Source organism: Eubalaena glacialis, chromosome 1 (genome assembly GCF_028564815.1).
Source record: "Eubalaena glacialis isolate mEubGla1 chromosome 1, mEubGla1.1.hap2.+ XY, whole genome shotgun sequence".
NCBI lineage: Eukaryota > Metazoa > Chordata > Mammalia > Artiodactyla > Balaenidae > Eubalaena > Eubalaena glacialis.
Genome location: NC_083716.1, coordinates 91,038,988 through 91,066,247, shown reverse-complemented (window position 1 = coordinate 91,066,247; position 27,260 = coordinate 91,038,988). Strand labels below are relative to the sequence as shown.

Sequence of the window (27,260 nt, the reverse complement as noted above, 5' to 3'; positions counted from 1 at the left end):
TATCCCACATTAAGATTAGTTCACAAAAGAAAAAGGCCAAATATGCAGACCAGTGAGAGCTTGAACTGAAATCACAAAGTGTATATGTGATTGGTAGTGTGATGGCCGACCAACCTAATGCATTTTTGTGTTTAATCAGAGAAATTCTGCATTAAAACACACACATGAAACATAACATCGGTGGTACTTTCACTTCTGAGAATGATTCAGCCCAATTTAGGGATTTCATTGTTTCTAGCAATATACCACACAATCTAACTTCAGAGTTCACTTATTACAGATAAGAACACACTTGAATTCTAGGCTCTACCAGCAGACCACGTGAAAGGTGATGCTGCCTGGGTAAGCTGCCAAATATTCTTTCTTACAATATCTCAAATATATGGATTTTTATAAGAAACATTTCCTGTTAATTAGGATCTTAGGCTCAAGTAAAAAAATTTTTTTGGCCTAGAATTCTCGTCTTCCCATTTAATTTCGTGATACATCTTGGTGTCCTTGCCAGAAAATTATGTTTTAAAGTACATTTTAAAAATTCTTGCATCATTTAAATCTTTGAATGAGTCCTTTACCTGGAATGGTTCAATGAATGGTTTGAGTTAATTAAATGACACGGTCCTTATGCCCCTTAGAGATTTTACAATGGGGTCTTTAAAGAAAACTGAAGTAGGATCTCACCAAAAAACTCTAGAGAGAAAAATGTATGTTGTCTCTGGCGAGCAACTGGCAAGTTTGGATGTATAAAAAGTATTGTATGCTATCAATAATCCACGCGAATGCCAAGAGGAATGATTTGAAGCAAGCTGGACAGAATACAAGAGACGGGAGAGCAGCTCCCCGGGGAGTCCGGGCTATGTGACTGGCTGCCATCCTTCAGCCAGCTGAGCTGTGTCCCCAGAACAGCCCACACCCCCGCCTGTCCTCAGTTTAAAAGAGATGCCAACGCTTTTTGTTTTTTGAAACTAAATACATTTTAATAGAAAACAAAATACAAAATAACTCTTTTCAGAAAACAGAAATATTTAATCCTTTTTCCACAAATTAGAAGTTGCTTTATCCTCAGAGCGTAGTTTTCGACGCGCGTGTTCGTGCTTCAGATTTGTTTCACAGACTGTTCATCAAACTGCTATCGCAAGGCAGGAGGTGGGAGGGACGATCTCAGGGGGAAAAGACGCTGGAGAAGCCACACCTCGGAATCATTTGGAAAGTCAACATTTTCTAATTCTACCTTTTGACTTCTCACTTCCAATTATTTTCATTTCTTTACCACAATCTGTCCTTTCAGTGGAGAGAATTGTTAATAGAAGTGCAGCCACGAAAAGAATCTATCCCACCATCACTGCAAGAGCCCAAGACTTTCTCAATCAAAGCCACCCACCCACTTCTAGAAACATGTCAGCCGGAGTGATCTGTCATCCAGAAATTTTCCCTTTCTCCCAATACACTGTACGACCAGATTCTCTGAATTCCCTGAACCTCAAAATTCCAAGTATCACAGCCAGTGCCAGGAGTAAAACCTGAAAGATGAGAGCAGAGAAGGCCCCCTCTGCCAGTGCTAGGTTTCCTCTTCTCATTAATAATAATAATTATAATTATAATAACAATAATAAAAAATCCTGGTTCTCTGTAATCACGAAAAAGGAAAGACATTTGCCAGGATGACCCCGCCCCTTTTCCTAGTTCCCGCCCCCGAATTCTACCCAGATAGAGTCCCTTCCACCCAGTGACCCTAGAGCACTGCTCCCGGGGAGGGTGCCCAGCAAACCTCCTCTGGCCAAGTGCAGCCCCGGCGAGGTGAGGGCACCATGGCTCCAGAGACAGGAAGGGGCCGGCACGAGGACACAGCGGGATCTCCGTGATTCTTGATCTCACGTTCGTTCCCCATCACTGCCCTTCCTTCCCCGTCCTTCCACACTTGGGGGCTGAGCGAAGGGTGGCGGGCTCGGGATGTCCGCGGGACGAGGGGGCACGAGGGGGGATGCGGGGGGACGCGGGGAGTCCTTCACAGTCAGTCAGTGATTCCATCCGTCTGTCCTAAGACCTGCCGTCTGGAGCCCTTCGCACGCCCCAGTCCGCTACATCAGAGATAAAAATCAATGTTCCTGATCTTCTTGTGTGATTCCGGTCACCAGCAGGAGGTTGCAGGCCATGAACTGCACGCTCAGCACGTTGCTCATCTGGCCGGTGTAGACGCCCACGAGCTCGCTGGACGAGCCGTCGGCCGGCGCGCTGCTGTGCGCGCTCCTGATGTCCCAGACGCGCACCGAGTTGTCCATGGAGGCCGACGCGACCAGGCTGCTGTCCGGGCTGAAGGTGAGGCTGGTGATGCTGTCCGTGTGGCCCCGAAGCTCTTTGTAGAGCGTCCCGGACGCCAAGTCCCACAGCTTCAGCCGCTGGTCCTCGCCCGCCGACGCCAAGTACTTACCGTTGGGGGAAAAGGCCAGAGAGAGCACAGGGCCGCGGTGGCCCGTGAAGAGCCTCACCGAGTTCCCCTGCTGGGTGCTCCACAGCCGGACCGTCTTGTCGGTCGAGCCCGTGGCTAAGTAGTTGGAATTGGGGTGGAACTTGACGCAGTCCACGTCCGCCAGGTGCCCGGCGTAGATGCGCAGCGGGTGCGTCCGATCAAACGACCACAGCCTGGCCGTGCGGTCGTGGGACCCGCTGGCGAAGTACAGGCTGTGCGGGCTGATGTCCAGGTCCCACACGGGGTAGGCGTGGCCCCGGTACAGCACGGTGTTGGTGAAGCTGCCGAGGTCCCAGTACCTGATGGACATGTCCTCAGAGCAGGAGAGCAGCCCTGAGCTGTCCGCAAGGAACCTGGTGCTGTACACTGGCCCGCAGTGTCCCCGCAGGACCCTCATCTCCGTGCCTGCGTTATCGTCCTCGTCGTCCTGCGGGGACACACGCATGCGCACACACACACACAAGAAAAGAGTGTTTAGTGGTCCGTCACGGAAAACAAACGTCTAGAAACAAACAGACCCGCTTGGGAAACAGCACCTACTCAGTAAATGACCCTGCTCTTTAGGGTGACTCCAGGAGAAGAACTCTTAATTGCGTAACCGAATAAAATGTCTCCTACAACTTACAAACTGCCTTCCTTAAATTCACCTCGCTAAGCTAAGACTACAGCAAGGCTGTAAGTGCAGAGCGATGACTGTGGACCTTACTCTTAGGTTGAGGAGAACCGATTTCCAGAGCCGATCACTCGAAAGGTGTACTTTTGAACTTATGTTCTTAGATGCTTTTATTCTACTGGCATGTCTTCGCCCGTCAGTCTCAGCTGCTTTGTAGGCCACGCTGTTCCCTGTCTCTAGTCCATTTAGAAAAATCCCCACATGCCTGTTACTGCCACGCCTGGGGCCAGTGATGGAGGCAGGCGTGGTTTCACTTCGAGATTTTTCTACAGAACCGCTGTGGGAGTTCAGCCAAAAATAAAACCTGGACATACCACAGAAATAACAGTAGGCCAGGAAGGTGCAGCCATCAGTAACTTATGCTCACGCCCTGTGACCAGGCATGCATGGCTGGTGTCCAAAAGGAAAGAACAGTTTTGAAACCGTGACTTTCTGGAGGGTCTCAAATATTTTTCCAAAGTAACAACGAGGCGTGGATTCAGAATTGCTCTAAATAAAGCCAAGTGACTCATGTGAGTCTTGGAAATGAATCCCTACGTGTGGCAGAAAGACGACTCGTGGTGTGGGGGGAGAGCCCCTCTCCTCATCCTCTTCCCCACAAGCACACTGTGTTCAAAGCCACTCTCCGTTCATTCTCTCGCGGACAAGCTCCTTATAACTGCAGCCGTCCTCACCCTGGAATTCATAAAGTCAAGTGACCTCACTGGAAGAGCAGGGGGTAGGATGAAGCTTCTTGGACCAGCTTGCCTCGTGAGCCTTTGGACAGAAAAAGGGCATCCTTTTAATCTGAAAACTATTAAATTCAAAATAGAATGAATGCCTCCAATGTTTACATATTGGAGAAAAGTTAAGAGAAAATAAACACTGATGTCCACGAATATTCAAAATGGCTCTTCCAGATACTCAACATTAAAAGCACATAAGTGTTTGAGAGCTTAAGGTTCTACTGAGCGTTACCAAGAATATTAGTAATTTTCCTTTCCGAAGAGGTTACAACAACACTTCAGAGTTACAAGAATGACACACTGCTCTGCACCGGAGAGTCTGTGTAAGAGCTGCGGGGGCGAGAAACGACCCTGGGTGAGTTACACAGAGCGCCTCTGAAAGCTAGCGGCCGACCAGGGCGCACATTACTGTCTCTCAGGCTTAAGAGGTCTTCGCTTGGAGCAGGCAGGTATGGAAGTGGGTCTCCCCTCTGTGTGCTCACAGGCAGAGAGGAGGACACACCGGAGTCAAGCTGGACTTCCCAGGGGCCCGACCACTGTCCTGAGCCTGTGGAAAAGTGCCTGGTTGACTCTGCAAACCAAGAAATGGGGAAGCCAGAATGGGCCTGCTGGCTATCCCTATCAGCTCCCTGCCAGGACCACAGCTTAAAATAGTCCGGCCACATTTTTTTCTGTGGCTCAACCCATCCCCATGAGGGCCTCAGCACAGTCAAGCTGTAGCCCTGAACAGGCAGTGGGTCACACGTGCCTGGCCTCATGGAGCCTCCCATGCTGACAGGACAGCACCCCAAATGCCCTGCCCCTGTCTGAACCCTCACAGTAAATTCCACCCCAGATGCATCCCAAATAGGAATTTCTAATTTGTAAAGTACTTTCACGTAATAATAAACTATATTATATACATGATAAGACATGCTTAAACTAGAAATTTTCAAAGAATAAGAAAAATAACAGATCTTCAAATACTATAGTCTGCTGACCCTGCTTCAGGCCACGGAGTCCCTCCGTCTGCTTCTGGACTAGGACGTTCCAGGTGGCCCAGCTCACAGTGCGGTCATTCCTAGATCAGGGTACTTTGGGGTCTGAAAGTCAGCCCTGGGCTGTTCTCCAATTAGCTACCGATGGAGCTGAAAGAAATTAAATATGGCTGGGCTTGGGAGTGGGTAAGACTTGGAAGCAAGTGAGACACTGCTATCTGTGTGAGAGATGACAGCAGCCTGATCTAGGAGAGAAAAGGTGGCTGCTGGCTAGTGTGAATGGACGTGTGCTGTACGTGTAAATACACAACGGATTTCTAAGGCTTAGGACAAAAAGGGAGAATGTAACAGACTTCATTAATATTTAAAAACTACTGCTTACGTGTAGAAATGACAATATTTTGGCCATATTGGATTGAAAATACATTACTGAAATTAATTTTGACTACTTCTTTTTACTTTTGTAATGTGACTACTAGGACGATTTAAGTTACATACATGGCTCACGTTATATTCCTACTGGCCAGGTCTAAATGACAGTTTTATACACAAATTACAGAACTGAGTATTACTGACAACACCGACTTTATTTTTCAAACCTAAAGATGACCAGATTGGGGGCAGAAATGACCAGACGTTAAATGAACTGAACACAGGTGCTGCACTGCTGGGCTGAGGGCGGGGAGGCTGGTGGTGATGAGGGTGGTCCTGTCCTGTCCACGTAACTGGAAAGAAGGGCAAGTCCTCCACTGGGGACCTGTGGTTTTGCCATGCTGTGCAAATATTAAAAACACACAGCTGCCAATCGACAAGCTACCTCCGTCCGGTGTGCAGCGAAGTGGGGGAGGGAGGGCAGGCCTGCTGCCCATTCCAAGGCTGCCGGTCCCGGGTGACGGGAGCGGCACTGCGGGCCCAGCGAACACGTTTCCGAGGCTAATCTAGGTTCTCTTCACATGGAGACGACAGAAGCGGGAGGGCAGGGCTGTAAATCCAGTTGTATTTGGGATAATTTTATGCTTACACAGGAGCTTTTGGTTACTGCTTTTGATTTTTTTTAAAAATGAGACATAATTCACGTTACAAAATTCAGTGGTAGCCACGGTAGAATCTTAAAAATTTTTATTTTAGGCTAATGTTCTTTCCATCTTTGCATCTATCTTTCTACCTTTGCAATCTTCCTTTATATTATTTTTTAATGCCTAGAATAATCCCCAAACTCAGTATCATCAAAGCTAATAAGGTCGGTAGGAATAATTTTTTTAAGTAAAAAAATTGAGAGTAAATGAGGGCAGTATCCCTCACTGTATGTGAAGAACCCCCAGGAAGCTAGAGCTGTCTCCAAGGAAGAGAAACTTGTGCACTGAAAAATATTCTGGAGGGCACTACAGAATTCTAGAAATCAAAGTTTGTGCATCGGAATTTAGACTATTTACTCATCATAACAAACTTCTCTAATTATATTGTCTTAACTGCAAGAAGCAAAGACTCAAAGGCCATACTAACTGGAAGGTGACTAAGAAAACAGGAATAGGTAGAAATAGGGCTTAATTTGTACACCCAACATTCTTGATACCCTCATCAGTAATTGGAAATTAACTTTAGTGATTTTTTTTTTTTACTCATTAACTTCTCAACCTGGTGCAAAGGTTTTCCATCCAAAGTAACTTGAGGCCGAGCTACCTGAATTTCAGTGGTGACACGACAGAGCTATCCTACTCACAACTTCCGTGGCGCCACTCTCAGGGAAGGTGAACTCTGTGAAGTTCCATTTCTATCTCCCTTTGCCCACGCTTTTTCTGAGGCAGTGGTTCTCGGTCACCTGAAACTCAGGCCACTGGGCCTGCCCTTTTCAACTGCCACCCGCAAACAAAGCGAACCAGCTCATTACAGCGACTGCTGGATGAAACGGGGGCACCCTGGGTGAAGCCAGAGGACCTGTACTGCCCTCGAAAGGCTGAGCGCAGCCAGGGTGGGTGAGGGTGGAGAGAAACCAGTGTCCTCGTTTACTGCTGATGGGACTGGGAGACGGCAACATCACACTTTAAAACGCAGACCCTCTGAGCCAGTGATCCTACGTCTCATTGCTTATTGTCTCCGCCAAGGCTGGGCATTAGCAGGGAGTCACTGGCTACAGGTTACGAGGCATGAGTCTGGCGTTAGCTATACGATGCGGGAAATAAGGAAGTGCGTTTGCCATAAGATCTGTCATGTTTGGTAGGAATATTCCAAGCTGATTAGTAAGGCAGACGCAGGGAAGAAAGACCGACATTCCTACCTCCTTCTCCAGGATATCACAAGCCAAGTGGATGCGGGACACGTCTACTTGATGGGGTTCGGACTTTAACTTCTTGGAGCGCAGACTCCACAGTTTTATACAGGAGTTGTCAAAGCCAGCGGCGAGCAGCCTGCTGTCCGGGGAGACCTCCGCCGTGTTCAGCAGCTGCTCCGTGTTGTAGAAGGCGTAGAAGCAGATGGTGGTGAGGGAGGGGGGGCCGTCCTTGACACGCTTAATGCTCTCCTGCAGGACCTCCAGCGCGGCCTCGTTCTGCAGGATGGGCGCGGGCACGTCGGCAGGCTCCAGGCCGCCGCCCTCGCCCCGGGAGGGGCCGCCGCTGGCGTAGAGCTGGTAGTCCGTCCTCTTGGCGGGCTGCACGTCCAGGTGGATGTGCCAGGTGAGGACTCTGCACAGCGCGGTGTTATTGTCACTCTGGAGGTAGCGGAGAAGGTAGTTGTAGCTGTCTTCCTGCAGGCGGACCACGTACTTGTTGTCCAGGAAGGCCCGCAGCCGGAAGTTAGACAGGATGTCCTGGATGGTCTGGGTGGTCTGCAGCTGCTCGATGACGTCCTTCTGGCTGGCATTCTGCAGAAACATTCCATGGAAGCGGCTGTAAAAGCTTTCCACTGTGCTCTTGGGACTGTTCTGGACCAGGTTGAGGTGGAGGTAGACAAAGAGAGGGTAGAGGAGAGGCATCACTTCGTGGCTGTGCTGGGATTCAGAATCTGTAATGAAAGAGAAGCAGGGCCTTTACAGTCAGCAGAGTCTCCTGGGGAGCCTGCCGTCACATGGCCTCTTCTGGCCAGGACCCTACTTTCTGAGGCTATGGATGGAAGTATAAGCCCAACACAGAATTCTGGACACTCAAAGTCCAAGCCGGGACCGCGGAAGGAAGAGCACGGACCCTGAAGGCCGGCAAACCCGGCCCGAAGTCAGCCGCAAACCCGAAATTCGACGCCCAGAGTGTAAGCGATGTGCCTGTCCTCACATGCATTCAGTAGCTCGTACCTGAGTCTTCAAGGCTTAGTATTTTCCCCAGCACATGGTGCTGCTCCAGCTGGGACCTGAGACCTTGGAGAGACCTCAGATGCATTCCCGGGACACTGAGCTCTTCACAGAAACTTTAACTTGATAATTTAAAAAACAGTGAACACAGGTAAATTCAGAATTCTCTGGATGGCCTTTAGCAAGTAAGTACTAACGTACAGTTTAGTGCTCTGTTTTGTTCTGTGATTCCTTTTGGCCCCATCACCTGCAGTAACATCAAGTTATTATTTTAGTGGGTTCAATAACATGCCTAGCTCCCCTGGCTGGCGTGTCTCAACGCCAACATGACATTGTTCATCTGTAATTGTCCCACATCTGTCAGTGTACTCATTTTGATTTTGTTGGTTAAAAAGTACAACTTCTCTTTTGCAGTGATAATTTACAAGTGGAACACTTTCACGTCAAGACTAAATCATTTGCTAATCTGAGACTTTAACACCATGGAAGTACATGACAAAGAATGTTCAAAAAAGTGTACAGCTTTGTCACGGCCAATGAGAAAAGCACAGAAGTGTGTGTGACACCTAAGTGAGGGAGGGCAGAGAGAGCTCTGACGGAGCGAAGGTTCCACAGCCATCTGGACCGAGTGGCCAGCGAGTGGTCAGCGAGCAGGGCCATCGCAGGCACCAGCACCTCAGGGAAGCTGAGTGACACCAGCCCTAGGCCCGTTAGAGTAGCGAGTTACGACTGGCAAAATCCACCTGTTACTTTCACTTGCTGTTAATTTGAAGTTTATTTTTGTGGTTTTGCTTGTACTTTATATGTAAATGAGTTTAGCTTTTATACAAAATAAAGTACGCATGAAGGTTTCATGTGTAATGTCTGTACATACCTAAGTAATTAATATAAAAATGTTTTAAGTCAGCTCTTAGCACTTCCGCTAGCATTTTCTTTTTTCTTTTTTTTTCCTGAAAAGGAATCCACACCTGGCTCAAGATTCAGGAACACTGCATTAGGGAATCTTATCTCCCTAACTGGAAGGGAGATGATCCCTGCATGCTATCTCTGCTTGATGCTCTATTTCACCTCATCACAGGTGAATTAATTGCATAGTAGGTGCATCTGAGGATCAACATGCCCCCACGCAAATGCATTCTTTGAAGATGGACTTCAATTGCAGTGATCCCGCTGAGCTGAAGTTAGGGCTCCTGCCTCTGTACCAGGCACAGGGAGCTCTGGTGCTGGCTGTGGTGAGTGACCCTGAATGCTGAGGGGAAACTGGACTACGCCCCACAGGGAGCCGAGGACAGTGTGTCTGGGACACAGGAGGTCACTCAGGGCGTCTCTTAGTATTACCGTCCCTGAGGTTAAGGTGAGTGGAAATACGCAACAATCCAATCCAGGCAGGACTAGTAGTGGCCCAGGCCCTTCAGGAACGAAGGTTTGCATCATCCCACCAGGGAAAGAACCAGGACCAGCTGAGGTGCTAACTGAAGGCAAAGGGAATACAGAATAGGCGGCAGAGGAAGGTAAAGACCAGCTATGACCACGTGACCAGTGACAGATCCCAGGACTGTACCTGTCACGAGTATTCCTCCTTATTTTGTTATGAACATGTTTGTGTGTGTGTATATCTATACATAAGCAAATACATTTGTTTTCTTTCCTTTCTTATCCCCTTACCACGGAACATAAGTTATACTGACTTTGTATCATAGTATTTATTCTTTTTTTTTGGCCGTGCCGTGTAGCATGTGGGATTTTAGTTCCCCGACCAGTGATCGAACCCCGGCCCCCTGCAGTGGAAACGTGGAATCCTAACCACTGGACCACCAGGGAATTCCGTATATCATAGTGTTTAAGTATTGTTAACTTTACGTCACAGTATTTAAATTATGGGATCTCAAGGAGAAAAGTAAACATCACCTGTGGACTTTGCTTCCTCTTCTGAGGAAGGGAATTTTTGGGCATTTAGGGCATTTTTGGTTGTACTTGGGATAGCTGTACCATGTTAAGTAGAATTATGACCTTGTTAATCACCTTTATTTGCAGGTGAATTATGGTTTAAGGAGATGGGTAAGGGTGCCATCACAAGTCCATAGGCGGTGGACTTGTGATGGTTAATTTTATGCGTCAACTTGGCTGGGCCACAGTGCCCAGAAACTTGTTCACACATTATTCTAGATATTTCTGTGAAGGCATTTTTTTAGATGAGATGAACATTTATATCAGTAGACTAAGTACAGTGGATTACCCTCCACATGTGGGTGGGCCTCGTCTAATGAGTTGAAGGCCTTAGGAGAACAAAGACTGACCTCCCTTGTGGGGAGAAGGAATCGGCCAGCAGGCGGCCTCTGGACATGAACTGCAGCTCTCCTGGGTCCCAGCCTGCGGGTCTGCCCCACAGATTTTGGACTCGTCAGTCTCCACAATCACGTGAGCCAATTCCTTAAGATAAATCTCTCTATACATACACATTTTGTTGGTTCTGTTTCTCTGGAGAACCCTACAGATTTCAGTATTTCTTTAAATACTGTAATTCTTTAGAAGACCTCTGGAATATTTCTTTCCCAAAATACTAATTAAAACAAACAAAAAGATTCAACCTTTACCAATTAGACTTCCAATATATTCTATTGGGATGAAGGGCTGTTTTCAACTCCTTACAATCTTAGTTTCAGGCTTATTTTCGAAAATGAGAGGCATTTTAATTTACTAAGTTCAGGATTAGAAAAAACTAGCCATCTAGAAATAGGAATGCAGTACTTTAAAACTTACTGAAATTCACCGTTGTTTCAGCTCATAGTTTCAAAGCTGCTTAATTGTTCTTTCTTGTCTGAAGAGAACAGTGTATTAGGAATAAAAGTTCCAATCAACATATTCTATATGCAGAACAAGGTGAGACTAACATTAAGTCTTAACTCAGTTGTAATCTTGTTCCCTTGAAATCATAACATACACCTTACATTTTACTGAAAGTACACTAAGTTAAACGAACACCGAGCTTGTTGGTCCTCATTCCCCGGCCCTTCTCCGCAGGGCTGGGCCCACCGACCGCACACCGTCCTTAGCTCTGAAACAGCACCAGCTGGCCTGCCCCTTCATGTCCCTGCCTGGGGGCTCCTCTTCCTCACTTTGAGGAACTAACACTGCATGTGTGCCTCCCACAAGCCGGGCACTTACACCCACATTGTGTCTAGGAGTCACAGCTGTCCCCAGATTCAGATCCAGAGTGACAGAGCCCCTAGTCTGTGCTCTTCCCACTACATGTCCTGTAGGAAAGGCCCTGGAGCAACACGCGAGCTCACGGGAGCTCTCAGCCCCACAGCTTCCGGAGGAGAAATACTGGAGGGAGCTACAGCCTTAGAGCCTCTTACCTTTCTCTATTGTCTCCTTTGAGAGTTACCATCTCCTAGACTTTACTTTGTACCTCCCCGGGGCTGATGCTGAGTTCTGTATCACAGTCTGTATCTTCTGTGTTACGCAGCAGGATGCTATCATCATAACAACGTAAAAAATAAAACCTGACTTATTTCTGTTCAGTATACCCCGCCCCCCCACCCCCCCAAAGAGCCTGAGGCATACTCAGCTCTTCTCCCTCCTTTACTCCTTAGCCCTGGAGATTCTACCCTGACAATGTAACTATGAACTGAAGACCCCACTTTCGGCATCCACAGCCCTGTCTCACTCCTCAGGGACCACAGTGGACTCAGGCTGGCCTCCCATCGCCCCTCTCACCAACACTCTCGTCCACTGCTTCCACACCCACATTCACACCCGGGCTTGTCTCCATCACGCAGGATGAGGGTCACACTTCTGCCCCTGTGGTCAGATCTTGCCTCCATTTTGTCTGTCTCTATCTCCAATCTGAAAGCTCATTTTCTTTTTCCTTGTCTTTTCTTTAAAAAAAAAATTTTTTTTATTGGAGTATAGTTAACTTACCATGTTGTGTTAGTTTCTGCTGTACAGCAAAGTGAGTCAGCTATACACATACATCTATCCACTCTTTTTTAGATTCCTTCCTCATATAGGTCATTACAGAGCACTGAGTAGAGTTCACTGTGTTGTACAGTAGGTCCTTATTAGTTATCTATTTTGCATATAGTAGTGTGTATATGTCAATCCCAATCTCCCAATTTATCCCTCCCCGAAAGCCCATTTTCAACAAAGCTGGTTCCTTCGCTGTTCCTGAAAAAATAATCACGGTCTCTGCCCCTTTGGTCATGCCTTCGCACGTAGGCCGGATCCTCCTACTCTGGCACAGGTGCCCGACGTCCAAGTGCTAATGTCGACCCTACCCGCCTCAGGAAGGCCGCCTCTGACCACCCCACGCCAGCCCCTCCCTTCACTCCAAATGCAGCTCCCACGAACACCCAGCGACTGGCTCCGTCTTGGCCTATGAAAACACTCCCCCAGTCACATCTCATGCAAAACTGTGACTTTTAGCCCCCTTATGTTAGGGTTAACTTTCAGTTCAGATTAATGACTACATGGTATACTTCATCTTGGTGCTCAGGAAATAACTATTCATTTGATTTGGTTGACTGCTCTTCAGAGCCCTGAAGGTGGAGAAAAATGTTCCAGGAAAAGCAGTCTGTGAGGAAAAACACATATACTCACCCCCTCAAAATAACCTGTGACCAAGGATTAAAGAATTAAATTACAGACAAGGTAACAGACAGCTTTCTCAGTTCTGAAACAAGACGAGAAATTGCGTAGGAGAAGGCTGACGGAGACTATTACAGTGACAGATTCGGAGCTTCTGCGCTGCCTGGCTCCCTCATCAGAGGGCGGGCCCCCATCAATACACTCCCCTGCAATACCTAGCCCAGGACAGTCAGAGCCTCACGTAGTACAGGCTGAATGAATGAAAGAGAAGGGCCGAAAGACGCCAGGCACTTCTTTCTAAACCAGCTTCCTCACCGCTAGATTGATGAGACAAGTCTCTCAGGGAGAAATCATAACCGTATTTAAAAAACCGAGTAAAATAACTTTCTAAAAACTGATTTTAAAAAATTTAAAAATTGCTTAAAGCCTCAAACACCAATGCCAATAATGAAAAATAACTTGATTATCTCCAAGTTCTTGCTTACCTCTGAATAGAATCCTTCTTATAAATCCAATTTTTCTTTTTTTATCTTTAGTGGACATGGAAAGCAGCTGACCACTGTTCTGAGACATTTAACATTTATATGATATGAGGATCTTCATGGAGTTTCTTTCCAGTTTAAACATAATAGACTCTTTTTATTAGACCCTTAATCTTCACAATTTTTTCATTTTTGTAACAATTTAACAGAATGAATCCCATCACTCAACAACTGTGAGACTGATAAGATGACCCTCTTTAGGGTTTTATTTTATAATCTTTATTTCCTGTAACATTTTGGTCATTTTGCCCAACTACAGAATACAGGAAATGTGGATTCTTTCCTTTAAAATACTAACCATTATAAGGGTGAAGTAAAATTAGGACAACTCTAAGTGTGCAAAATTAGGTATATTATTTTGGTTTATATATTGATCACTTACTATGCCTCTTTACCATTAAAAATTATTAACCTGAGGGTTTTTCAAATAAGGAAAAAAAAATAAAACAACTTCAAAGTATTTTAACTATACCTTTCTACTAACCAATACATGCTAATTACTCTCCATCCTTTGAGGACAGAGAAAGTTTTGTATTTCTTGTACCTCAAGGTGTTTTGTATAAAGTACTCAACAGAAGACTTTGATTAATAACCAGAATCAACATGGTCCCTCTTATTGTAATCATCTTTTCAACATTAAAATTATAATCAGTCATCTTAGGACTAGACGAAATCACTTGGTTTTGCCTTTGAATAGCCTTCTTCACTTCACATATGAGGAACTAAAGGCCCCCGAAAGGCTATATGACTACATTTTTTAGAGTGATTAATTTAAAAAGTCATATAGTGAATTAGAAAAACTCATTAGAACTCATATCTACTGATTCAGTGTGTCTGTGGTTATCACAGCACCCACAAACTGGTCTAAATTACAATTTCTAATTTTGTGGTGTTGCTGATTCATGAGGATTACTGTCTTGCATTTTTGGAAATAAGGGGAAAAGACCATTTTGAGATGTACTGTATCACTGGGTAGTGATGTCAACGTCCATTTCACACCTGCTGCATTTAAGGAGGTTTCCCTACACGGCTGACTGAGCTTCTACTTATTCAACACAAGTCACAGTCACTGTGTTGAAGGCCACGGACAAAACAGTGAGTAACGCACCCAGAGCCCTGCCCTTGCACACTTTAGTCTCCTGATTTGACTCTCTTGGGGGTTCCAATAGATCATAAGCGTGAATGAAAGGCCTGCGTTCAACCACCTTTGAATCCCTGGTGCCTAACACCAGAGCTGGAACATAGATGGTTCTGAGGGAAATTCACAGCGCCCTTTTTTAACAAGAGAAGGGGGTCATGCGGAGTACTTACCGGTGAGGAAATTCCGCAGCCGTCCGAACTGCACTTCATATTGCTGGGGCTCTGCCTGGCAAGGGGCCGCAGACACTATGTTGGCACAACCAGATTCTGATTGGACTAAGGAGGAAAAGATACATAAGATGGGGACGGCAAAGACAATCGCCAGCCCAAGACGTGGCAGGATGGATGGAAGGAGGCGCAGCGGTAGCACCTGACATCTCAGCCCATTTCCAAAGTACGCTGGCGCTTCTGGTTAAATATGACCGACATGTCTACCCCACCCCCTCCTGACACCCAGTGACGTGACAGCAGAGGAACGAAAGGTATACAGCACAGGGTACACGAGCTGGACGAGAGAGGAGAGGTGCACAGGCTCACGAGAGACTCCTCTGGACACATCTGACCCCAGGACCTGATGCTGTACCATCGTGTGCCTTGCGATGGGTCCGTCTTCAACCCCCGTGCTGGGCATTCAGTGGGCCCTTTCAATCTGGAAATTCACGTCTTGCAGTTCTGAGAAATTTTCTTGAATCATTTTGTTGCTTTCTCTCCTGTGTTCTCTTTCTGGGATGCCTACAATTTCGAGGTAAGTCTCCTGAACTGATCCTTTAATGTCTCCCAGATTCCACTTTTTGTCTTTCTGCTCTACTTTCTGGGAGGCTTCCTCAACTTTCAACCCTTCTAATGATTTTTCAGTTTCACTGTCATGTATTTATCTGAATGTTTTCTTCTCTTAAAATGCAGTCTCTTCTTGTTTCAAGGCTATCAATGATGGTATTTTTGAAGTTTTTTTTCTCTCTGCTGTTTGCTTCCTTCAAGTTGCTTCTCACTGTTTCCTTCCATTTTTCACATGAAGCAGATCAGTTTCTTCCAGGATCTGACAGTCCCTAGTTATCTGAAAGCGAGGCACCACAGAGCTGATGAGAACTCTGGGCGTGCGCTTATCACCCAAGAGGACCTGGATGGGCAATTTCCCGCTGGCGATGTCCTTAGGTCCATTCTGTTGGGCAGGGCAGATTCACCAGGGGCGAGGCTTTTAATCACCTTCCTGGACAGCAGGTGCCTGGATGCCAGTGTTCTCGGCAGCGAGAGGAGGAAGAAGGCTGGAGTCTCAATACTCAGGATGTAAACATGCGCTTCAGCGCCATTCTGTGAGTTCATGCTTTCTAACAAGAAAAGCAAAATCCTCCTACCCTTTCTGCTGGGGGTGGGGTGGGGGACCTCACAACTGGGGAGAGGCGGCGGGGGACTGAGGAGCCATCTTCAACAACAATCCGGACGAACACTGACGCACGTGAGAAGGAGGAAGCAGGAATGTAGTTAATGCAGCAGGGCCGAGGAGCCACAATGGAGAACGTCGAGAGACGGGGAGACAGACGGGAAGAGAGTCAGCGTCCCCTCCGAGAACTCGGAGACACGCTGGAAGGCTGCACGCGCACGAACAGGCCCTCCTCCTGCTGCCCTGCCGTGAGGGAACCAGTCTCGAGTCCTACAGTCACAAGCCCTCACAGGCATCCTCCCCTTGCCATTCCGATGACCACCCTTTAGCTCAGGCTGTCCTCACCTCTCACTGGATCACACTGCGGCCTTCTGACTAGCTCCCCTGGTGCCAATCCAGGCCTTCCCCCGTCAACACAGCCAGCACAGCCATCCTCCTAAGATCCACATTTGATAACTTGGATACCCACCTCCAGCTTGCCCCCCGATAAGCTCCTAATGGTTCTTTGGAAACTCAGCTCATTCCTTCTACGATTTACTGACCCCTGACTATACGCTGGGAACCAGGAGACCTTGTGGGAAGCCCTTCTTGACCTGCCGGCCCACCTGAGAGCACCATCTTCTGTGTTCCTATGGAGGCTGAGCTCCCCTCACAGGACTCACTATGTCACGCCCACCCACGCGCGCTCATCTGCCTGCCTCCCCTCCTGACTGTAACAGAGCTCCTCAGGAGCCAGGATCAAGTCTTAGCTCTCTCGAGAACGTCTCAGCACCTGGCCACCAGCAGACCTTCACCCATCTGCTGAACGCAGATGTAAGTATTCAGATTGCTCAATCAACAGAAAAACCTAGGACAAAATCTTACAATAATAACATTTTAAAAGCGTCTCGCTTTTCCTGGTGGTTTTCCAGGAACACTGACTCTCCTAATACGCCATCGTATCTAAAAGAAGACAACTGAGAACACAAATTTAATAGTGCTTGCCCTATTGTCTATCAGCAACAGCACAGGTTCCAATGAACACAGGGCAGCAGGAGCTTATCAAAGGCCGTGACGGCGAGTTTAGAAGGAATTACTCTGGTCCTGTACACTGGCCATCCTACTAGAAACATTAAGGCTTTCATGAATCGATTCCAAGTTCATCGCCTGGCCCTGTCCTTGTCAGGGGAACCCAGCAGAATCTGAAGGCAAGGGAGAGTGAGTGGGCCTGACACTGAAGGGAAGGAGGCTTCCCCTGAGGAGCCGGGCTGAGCTGGAGAAGGCACTGCAACCTTAAGCTTCCTACACCCGGCCATTTAAAGACGCTCATAACCACCCTGAAAGCACGGCAGGAAAAATTTCTCCAAAGTTTTTCTAAAAAAGAATCCAAATCCAATTTCAAAACAAACAGCAAAAGCAAAAAGAAATGTTAAAAGTCTCAGGAACACGTATATGATGCTAACATTTCCACCCACTGATCCCAAAGGACTCATCCACCTGGAGAACCTGCCTTCCACGGGTGAGGCCCAGGTGAGAGGGGAGGGGACACGTGCAAGAGGGGGACAGAGACCCTGGCCCTAGTTCACGGAAGGAGAAAGTCGCACACGACATCAGGTACAGCTCAAAGCCCCCGGGATCCTGCGGGAGGACGTGTTGGGCGGGGGGTTTTCAGAGAGGCACCTGGGCTGGACGCTGCCTCTGGGACGGGGGTGGGTGGGTGGTACCTGCGAGGCTGGTGGCCATCTCCTCGGTGCTCTGCGACAGCCGCAGGCCTTGCTTCAGCGGGCCGTCCGCGTCCCCGTACTGCCGGCGTTTGAGGTAGCAGGACACGGCCATCTGGATCTGCTCGGTGCGCACCCGTTTCATGACCTGCGGGGGAACCATAGGGACAGCCGGATGTCACGCGCGGGTAGAGGCCACGTGGCCAGTCTCCTGGCTGACTTGAGAGCCTTAAGACCAACCTCACCCTCTCTTCCACTTTATGTATTATCCCAGTGACAACACGGCCAACTTCAATGATGGAAAACGGGAATAGCCTAGATAACAAAGCCCCACAGGACTTCCCTGGCGGTCCAGTGTTAACACTCCGCGCTTCCACTGTAGGGGGCACGGGGTCGATCCCTGGTTGGGGAACTAAGATCCCACATGCCTACGTGTTGCAAGGTGCGGCCCCCCCCCCAAAAAAACAGCTCCACAGATCCCCTCCATTTGGCAAACTCCATTTAGGACCATGATTTCAATCCACCCTGAGGAATTCCAGGGCCCCGTGTTCCCGGCTGCTCCTCGCTCAGGCAGAGGGGTCAGGGAGCAGGGAGCCAGCCAGAAAGCAGGCAGGAGGCAGCACGAAATCAGAGCCCTGAGACATTCAGAAACCAGGTAAAGAGATGTTAGAAAGCGAGAAGTTAATAATGGGGAAAGGGAGAGCTATGATTTTCTTAGCAGTCAGGAAAAGGCTGCTGGCGCTGAGTCAAGGACTTGACCAGTGTGTTTTCATGTCAATCATACTGTTTACCTCTTTCACTCTTTATTTGTAACGTCAGGTACAGAAAAGCATCAAAATTGTAAGAGGGTGTGTGTATGTGTTAGAAAATGTCTCATGAATTCTTATACGGAAGGAAATGCACTCAACAGGGGTAAATAACTTCTGATAATTCAAGCTAAGTTGGGGGTTCCCCCTCCAAAAGGACTATTTTCCTTGACTGCTAAATTTATTATCAAGAATGACAGGAACCCCGATACTGCCATGGGCCTCAAACACTCCTGTGCCTGGAGTAAAGAATACTGCAGTCCAGATGACCAGTGACAGCTGAATGAATTTTCTAGGTTCACTTCTGAGATGTAAAAAATATTTTCTTCTTCAGGATCAAAATATCGTGTCCGTTTTGGAATGCATGCAACATTATCCATACACATGTGATGGTCCCCACCAGGGTAACTCTCTCTAAATCAAGGACTTCTAATTTTACATGTGATGGTCCCCACCAGGGTAACTTTCTCTAAATCAAGGACTTCTAATTTTACATGTGATGGTCCCCACCAGGGTAACTTTCTCTAAATCAAGGACTTCTAATTTTCTGTGTATGGAAGATGTGTTTTTGATAATTTATTTGGATGTGTTTAAATTTTCAGTTTCAATTACATGCACTGGTCTTCTCCTTTGTGATTTCCTCCATTCGTTTTTAAGATTTAAAATTCCCCCCATTCCAAAAACCTGTTATTTATTTTTTCTTTACATATTAAAGAAAGTTTATCTGTATCTAATAGTTATCCATTGCAATTTCTTTCAGTGTACAATATGTGGTGAATAACCAAACAACTATTTTACCCAGATACTGCAGCAAACAAGTTGTTCCAAAATCATCTGCAAATAAATAATCCTTCCAAACTGATTCATGGTAACTCTTTTAAAACACAATCTGAAGATCGACTTTTCAATTGCCTAAAAGTCATACAACAGAGCAAACGGTGAAGGTTGGAGACATGCACACACAAAAACACATATATTTATATACAAATATAAAATGTTAAGACATCATGAATATATTATTTTAAACCAGGTGTAAAGAATGATTATATTATCTATGCATTTCATTTCTGGATTACCAAAGACAGTATCCAATATTTGTTAGAAAGGAGGGGCACTGGGTTTGAAAGGATTGAGATTCAGTGATACAATGAAACAGTAATAAATTTCCTCATACTGAACCACCTTTCACTATGGAATTTGCCTCACTTGGTTATGGTGTGTTAGTCTTTCACTGTATGACAACTCAGATTTTTTTTTTTTAATTTTTGGCTGCGTTGGGTCTTCATTGCTGTGTGTGGGCTTTCTCTAGTTGCAGCGAGCGGGGGCTATTCTTCGTTGAGGCAGGCGGGCTTTTCATTGCGGTGGCTTCTCTTGTTGCGGAGCACGGGCTCTAGGCACGCGGGCTTCAGTAGTTGTGGCACGTGGGCTCAGTAGTTGTGGCTCGCGGGCTCTAGAGCGCAGGCTCAGTAGTTGTGGCACGTGGGCTTAGCTGCTCCGTGGCATGTGGGATCTTCCCGGACCAGGGCTCGAACCCGTGTCCCCTGCATTGGCAGGTGGATTCTTAGCCACTGCACCACCAGAGATGTCCCCAGATTATTTTTTAATTCAGATTTTTTTTCTATTGCTCATACAAGAATTCTGAGACTTTGAGAGTGGGGATCACTGCTCTAAGTATTCATCTGTCCATTGATGAAGACAGATAATTGTTTCTTTGTGGTTACTAATAAGCATTCCTGTATCAGTTTGACTATTTCAGTGATTCTCTATGGTTTTCTAACCTGGTTACACATAAGAATCTCCTGCGAGTGTGTGTATAAATAATTTCAGCCTTGGAGATTCTGATTCAATGTTATATTCAGAGAAAAAAAATTTAAGTACACACAGAGACTGTGAGAGTCCTTACTACCCTTTGCCAGTCTGGACCCAAGTCAGAAGCAGTCAATCCACCAGGCTCCACTCCCCGCCCGCCCACCCCTGGCCCCGCCCGCCCATCCCTGGCCCCGCCACCACACGACCCTATGCCGCTTGCTAAAGATGCTTTCAATCTAACTTCAAGAGTTCTTAGTCTCCAAACTCTTCCAAAGCAGCCAGATGCCTTGTATTTTGGCCGGGACTAAAACTTTTCCAGATTTCCTACTGCCCATCTCTTGTTGCCAGGGGAGTGCATGCTTGTATCAATGTGTGTCCCTTAGTGTTTCAGATAAGATGGGAGTAAGAGGTCACCTCTCTAACAGGAAAAAAAAAATGTGCATAGGAAAAGACATGGGAAAACTGACACAGCAGACCCTGCAATGACAAGTGTCCCCAAGGCGGGACAATGTATATGCATGTCTGAAGAGGAGGGGAAAAGAGAGAGCAAACAGAAAGCAGTGAGAATGAACAATAGTAAAAAACTGGCCATACTGGGGATTACTAGAAACTAGCTGGTAAATACTGATTCTAATGAATTTGCCCAAATTAGCTGTCTGGAACAGCAGTTTCTGGCTCCAACCCACCATGTATGACAAGGACCTTCCCTGAGGGTGGGCTGTGAGCCAACTTCAGGGCCAAGAGTCTGAGGGGCAGGAACGCCGTCACTAGGCTCTTTTACAGCCACACTCAACTGAAATACCAGAGACATTATCCAACTGACTGCCCTGGACTTGATTCCAGGGCACACATATTTCAAGTGAAATAAATAATAAATTAAAAGAGTTCTGCAGAGAAATCAGTCCCCCTCTCTTGACTGATTTCCACAGTACTAATACCCATAAATGGACACATGAATGGGGGAAAAAAAAAAAAACAACCTCCTTAAAAACAGACCTGTCTTTTGAGAGACTCGGACATGAGACTAACACTGCAATTCCAAGTTACCTGTTTCTTTTCCCATAATTATAAAATCTTTTAAATTTAAATTGAGTTTCAATCTAATTACATCTTTGTTAAAAATTTCAGGTTTTCCCTTAATTTTCAATTGACATAAAATATTTTAACTTTAAAGTTAAAAATAGATGATCACATACCTTTCTATTCGTGTCACATTATTAGTATTTCTGGAAATTAACATGAGGATTCCGACACAATATGTATCTATTTCTCATGCATTAATAGTTGCCTACTGTTTAATACTTTACCAAAGTTGCTACGGAAAATCAGGACATGATAACCTTCCTGCCTTAAAGTAACAACTGTGCAGGAAGAACCACTCTCTTAATACTCTTTGCTGCAGCCTAACCCCACCCACTTATGTTCAAATGTGTATGGTTGGTGGAGGGGTGCTCGGAGAGACACCCCCAGCCCAGCACTTCATGGGCTAAGCACTACCCAATTCCATGAGATGCCAATAGAGTACTATATGAACAGTGTGTCTCCCCCTGCCCCTCAGATATAAGGTGGCAGCTTTGAGGATGAATGAGTTCAAAACAAATCCAGGCAAACTCACCACCACTATCCTCAAATCAGTTCCCCAACTGAGTATACTGACAGTAGCTAGGTGTTTCTGTTGTTGTTATTTTTTAATAGTGTATTTTTTCCAATTATAAATTTATGCTTAAAAACAGATAAAAATTATTTTGTATTTTTTCTTAACTGAGAGGTCATGTAAAGTGCCTACTAGGTGCTCATATATCAGTTCTCTTCTCTTTCCTTGCAGTATTCTAAGTGCTTGTAAAATCCATCAAAAGGTCATTCTAAGTAGCACCTACAAACCTAATAAGCTTTTGCATTAATCATTGTGATAAAATGCTTGTGAAAATAAAAATCGTAGCTGAAAAATAAATGAACTCGGTTTCAGTCATCATGATATAATTTTTAAATTAGGTTAGCCTTTCATATTCAGGCTTTGCTCAGACACAGACTTAACATGAATACACTTGAACTAAAACCTGTGCTCTTTCCCATGGCGTCCTAAGAAGTAAATGGCACACGGACAAGGCTCACAGCTGGGGGCTCAGGATGCAATGTAGAATCTGGGTGTTTAATTTGGGGAGGAGGGCTGGGGGTGGAGCAGAAATCATACAGCCAGGCAGAGGCCACTAGAACTTGATTAACATCAGCTGGGACCTCCATAAAGTCCCAGAAGTCTTTTCTTGTCAACTACTTCCTTTCCCTGCAGCTTCCTACCTGCAGCCACCCCCAAATCTGCTCCAGTCTCCTTACTCAGCCAGCCGACCCTGCTTCCTATGTCAGCGGGCTATTTACTAAGACTTGAGATTCCTCAACTCTTGTCAAATCTAAGTCACTTTTCCCCACTATCTTACATGGCTTCTAGGCTGCTGAACACGCCGCCTCCCCTGCAAGCGGGTCTCTGGCTCCCCTCTTCCATCCTTCACATTCCCTACTGACACAAGACTCGCGCCGTCTCTAGTCAGATCACGTTCCTGAGCTCAAGTCTAAAAGACTTCTCTACCTGGACGCTGCAAACATCTGAAATTCGATGTGCTCAAATTCTCTTCCTTCCATACTTCTTCCTTTTCCTAGTTTTCCCAGCCAGCTTAATGGTGCCACCATCCACCAACAGAGAAAACCACAACAAAAACCACAAACAAAACCAACCAATCAAATGAAAACTAGTCATCTTAAGACGCTTTTCTCTATCTCCCTCCCCCTCACTTCTAAATGGCCATCAACTCTTTATTCTGAACAGGACTCTCTTGGAGCCATTGTGCTACCATATCCTCACTGTTGCGACTGGACAGCACAAAGCACTTCTCACCTGGACTATTCCAATGTCCTCCTACTACTCTAGGCCAACCTCGAAAACCCTTTTGAATGCAGCCAGACAAAAAGCCTGACTATGCTACTCCCGTGCTTAAAATCATCCTCTGCACCCCATGCAGACTGCCCACTCCTGCCATCACCGTTCTTTAGTTCCCCCCAGATGGAGAGTTCCCTAGAACAGGGCTTTTATCTTTGAAATTCACATTAAAAATAAAGTGAGTGTCGTCTAGCTTCTGCTTGGAATTCTTGACGGTTTACTTTAGGCACATGATTTCTCTGGATTCTTATGAACCAAGAAAGCCACAAATATTTGATTCTTACTTCAAAACTATTTTAGTGCTCAGAAAAATTATTTCTATACAAAACCTTGTTAACATGGAAGAGTATGGCACAACTTATAGAATGGCTACCTACATTTACCGTGTCATAAAGAACACCTTTCACATGTGCTCCATTTACAACCACTGTAGACAGAAGAAACAGGATGTTGTGCTCTCAGAATAAGGGGGATATGGTTTCCTATGTTTATCATTCTCCCTGAAATGGAATTCAAATGCAGCAAGTGAGGTTTTGGAGATGCTTTAATGACACTGAATCCTTTGTGTGTGTGTGTCTCACAAAGCAGAGGGATCACTTTTTATTCTAGAGTAGTACTGCCCATAGGACTTCCTGCAATGACGGAAATGTTCTAGGTCTGCACTGTTCAGTGTGGTAGCCACCAGCCACAAAGAGCTATCTAGCAATTACAATGTGGCTAACGCAGCTGAAGAACTGAATTTTTAATTTTCATTAAGTTAAATGTAAGCAACCACACATGGCCCGTGCTTTCTGTATTGGACAACACAGTTCCAGAGCATGGCATTACTTTGTGAAGCTAAAGCAGCAGCGCCTTGACTTAAAAATGGCAATGCACAAAGCCTTGCAAAACACTTCTGATTCCTAAATTGCCAAATCTCCAGAAATTAGTATTTTGTTAGTAAAAATGGAGCTACCTTTTTATTACTGTCAAACACTGTAAGGTTACTAAGATACATATACATTTACATACATCTTAACAGAAAGATATCTTATTTGACTGCTAAACAAAGATTTATGAATGGGAGTTTTCTACAGTGTTTTCTAAAACTTGCCAGTACACAACATTCTTGAAACCTTCTTAAAGTTAAAAAATGAGACAGGAAAAAGGAATTTTGTTTCAGTAGACAAAAAGAGCAGCAGTTACTTTCTGTAAAACGTTCACATAAAAGGCAAGCTCGAACCTAAGACAACTTTATCCCTGCAATGAGAAAATTAAAAATGAAAAATTTTTGGTTAACTTAAACTAGAAAAAAAATCTTTACGACTGTAGATCAATTAGTCAAATGTCTGCTTATAATCTTTAATTTATTAACTTCCATGTATTTAAAAATATATAAGGCAACACATTAATTCATGAAACAATTTTACGCCAACTATTCACTTACATCTTCAACATCAGCATCTCTGTGGTCACTTAACCCACTCTGAATCATCAAATTCCATTTTCCAGAACACACACCACCTTCGCACCTACCAAATCATCTGTGATACAGCACTTGATGCTCTCGCTGGAAATCTCAACGCAAGCCATCAATACCCATTCAGGTGGGCAGAACTTTTTAAACTTATCACTTACTGTTGATACATTGGTTGTATAAATATCCCAAACTAGCACTGACTGAGATTGTTTCAGTCCAATATGTATTTCCCAAATGGCATCTTGTTGTTGGAAAGAGTAATTACAGTGCCTGTAATAGGAGAGACTTAAACATGTGGTACCACCCTCTTTTCAGAGGGATACTTTGGGGGGAATCCTGCCTTGTAGTCAGGCATATACAGTACATCCTTGAAGATGCTTTTTAAGAGAGAAGGTTGCCTGGAATGATCTGGTTTCTTCATGCCTTCTCAAAGTGCTCTTTAGGCTTCCAGATTTGGATTAAAATGCCTGCCTCTGCTAAGCAGTCATTTACCTTTTGGAGTCACAGGCAGACACAAAACTGCCAGGACAAGTGGCTGGGCCTTCCCTACTTTTAATCCCACACCACTACAGGCACAATCTTTCCAAACAGCTAATCTGATGCCATTTGTGCTCAGCTTAAAAACTTTCTCCTTCCTTCACCAGTGTGGAGGATAAAAAAATCCAGTCTCCACTGTGTCACCTTGAGGTTACTCTTATCTGCCTTTGTTTACAAAACAGGTGGGTACCACAAGGCCTTCTCACTTTAGGGGCTCTGGTCAAGGCTCCTCCATTAACTGTAGGAACACCCCAAATGGCACTCCTAGCTGGTTTAGCTAACTCCCACTCATGCTTCACAGCCCAGCTTGGCCACTTCTTCCTCCCCAAAGCTTCCTTGAGCCTGATTCCTTCCACCCACCAAACCCAGGAACAAACCTCTATCACAGGAATCACCATACTATTTGTTTCCTACACCGCCACTACCAATACCTAGCACTTACTGAGTGTACATCACAGGTAAGATACTATTTTAAGTGCTTTACGTAGATTATCTCGTTTATGCCTCCCGAGAACCCTATAAGCTAGGGAACATTCTTCAGATAAGAAAGCTGAGGCTCAAAGAAGTCAGACAGGTGCCCAAGGGTCCACAGTGCCACCTGGCTGCATGGTCTGAGCTCTTACCCTTTCCGGTGTCTTGCGGCTCAAAGGCTTCTCTTGGGAAACACAACAGTGAAAGCTTACCAAATGCTTGTTGAGAGAGTGATCACAACAGTTACTACCTGAGAAGCTGTCTGTCACATGTAGAGGCCAGAAACGGCTTCTAGCACTGTCCACTGGGTAATGCTGGTTTAACAGAGTGCCCCTGGGGCTCCCTTCCAGCTAAAACGAATCATCAAATAAACAAAACAAACAAACAAACAACAACCCTTTCTCCAGAGATGTCCTTCATAGGTATTATGAAGGACGTCTGTTTGCGGAAGTAAAACCGAAAAACCAGTGACTGAATAGTTAAGAGGGGCCTTTATCTAGTTCCACAGTGATAGAACCAAAGAAATTTCACAGATTCAGAGGGACAAGCAACAAAACTATTCCAAAACACACGAATCTGCTTTACTGTTGATGACACAAAACAAACAAACAAAATGGTCAAGGCAAGCCCACTTTTTGGTTTGCCAATTTAACACTGATTTTTAAGGCAGGAATGATTTATAATTGACAAAAATCAAAATTACATTTAACGCAACAAATGTAGCCCTACAAGGAACCTAGAAAGTATTCTCTGCCAAAAAAATAAATTGTAATAGCTGATAACTAGTATTTACAGAACACTTCCCATTTGTCAGGCATTTTCACATTCATTAATCCTTTTCTGGGTATCCTTTAAAAGGTCCAGTTTAAGTTATCAGTCATTACCCCATTTTACAGAAGAGGAAACGAAGGCTCCGAGAGGTTACAGATAGTTACATGGTTTCGACCTGAGGCCGATGTAGTCACCGAGCCCCCTCCGCTGCATGAAGCTTCTCCGAGTGTAAAGCTAGCGCCCCAAACTCCTCTTCCTACTCCCACCCTCAAGCAGAGCTGGGACCCCGACCGGGGCGGCCACCGTGTCCGCCCTACCCCGCAGCGCTAGGTCACCCAAGAGTAGACGGCCCCCGCCCGCGCGCCCCTCCCAGCGCAGCCCCGATTCCTGCTAGCCGGGTCTCCCTTCCTAGACCGCCACCTGCAAGGTCAGAGGTCAGCGCTTCCAGCCTGCCGCCGCGGGGCACGGGCCCAGGGCGCTCTCACCGCTGTCGGGAGGGCAGCACTTCCGCTGAGCCTCCGAGGACACCCGGTCCCTCACCCTCGGCTCCCCGCCCACGTCGCGCCCGGGCGCTCAGGGCCTCGGGGCTCCGCGGCGCGCACCCCGTACGCGGCTGTCAGGGGCGCGGCCGCCTCGCGGGCGCCCTTGCAGGTGGGCATCGCCGCGCTCGACCGCGTCCTCCCCGCCACCATGCGCCAAGTTCCATCCCGACTTCGGCCCACAGACACTTCCCTCTCCCGTAAATGAAGGAGAGGCCGGGCCCGCGCTCCGGGCCTCCAGGCGGTGCCGCCCGCTCGCCCCGCCCCCACCACCCAGGCCGCGCTGCCGCCCGCGCCCTCGGCCCGCCGCCCGCACTCACTGAACATCCCAGGCGGCTCCCGCTCCCCCCGCCGCCGCCGGGGTCGCCCCGCGTCCGCCTCCGTCGTCTCCGCGGCAGGCTCGCGCTCCGCGGCCGGCTCAGCCGGGCCCCCGCGCCCCGTGCCCCGCCGCCCCCGCGGCGGCTCTGGGC

At 46.5% G+C, this 27,260-nt stretch overlaps 1 protein-coding gene and 1 long non-coding RNA gene across 5 annotated transcripts in view; one reads left to right on the top strand and one right to left on the bottom strand.

Annotated features, from left to right (window-relative positions):
• LOC133085651 (uncharacterized) overlaps positions 1–8,560 on the top strand; it is a 57,685-nt gene extending 49,125 nt beyond the window's left edge. Inside the window, exon 3 of the long non-coding RNA XR_009699580.1 lies at positions 8,534–8,560. This is a non-coding gene — a long non-coding RNA (uncharacterized LOC133085651). The remainder of the gene's footprint in view (positions 1–8,533) is intronic.
• TAF5L (TATA-box binding protein associated factor 5 like) lies at positions 947–27,244 on the bottom strand. 4 transcript variants are annotated; one of them, XM_061182782.1, is made up of 5 exons: positions 27,111–27,244; positions 17,473–17,617; positions 14,563–14,667; positions 7,115–7,839; positions 947–2,891 (listed from the first exon to the last, which is right to left on the bottom strand). In XM_061182782.1, exons 2-5 carry the CDS (start codon positions 17,612–17,614, stop codon positions 2,094–2,096), a joined length of 1,770 nt encoding a protein of 589 aa, XP_061038765.1. In that variant the 5' UTR covers positions 17,615–17,617; positions 27,111–27,244; the 3' UTR covers positions 947–2,093. The 4 variants fall into 4 exon arrangements, with proteins under 4 accessions (XP_061038765.1, XP_061038774.1, XP_061038783.1 ...); XM_061182791.1 differs by lacking the exon at positions 27,111–27,244 and adding an exon at positions 26,737–26,946; XM_061182800.1 differs by lacking the exon at positions 27,111–27,244 and adding an exon at positions 26,672–26,696.
• Positions 27,245–27,260: the final 16 nt, after the last annotated feature.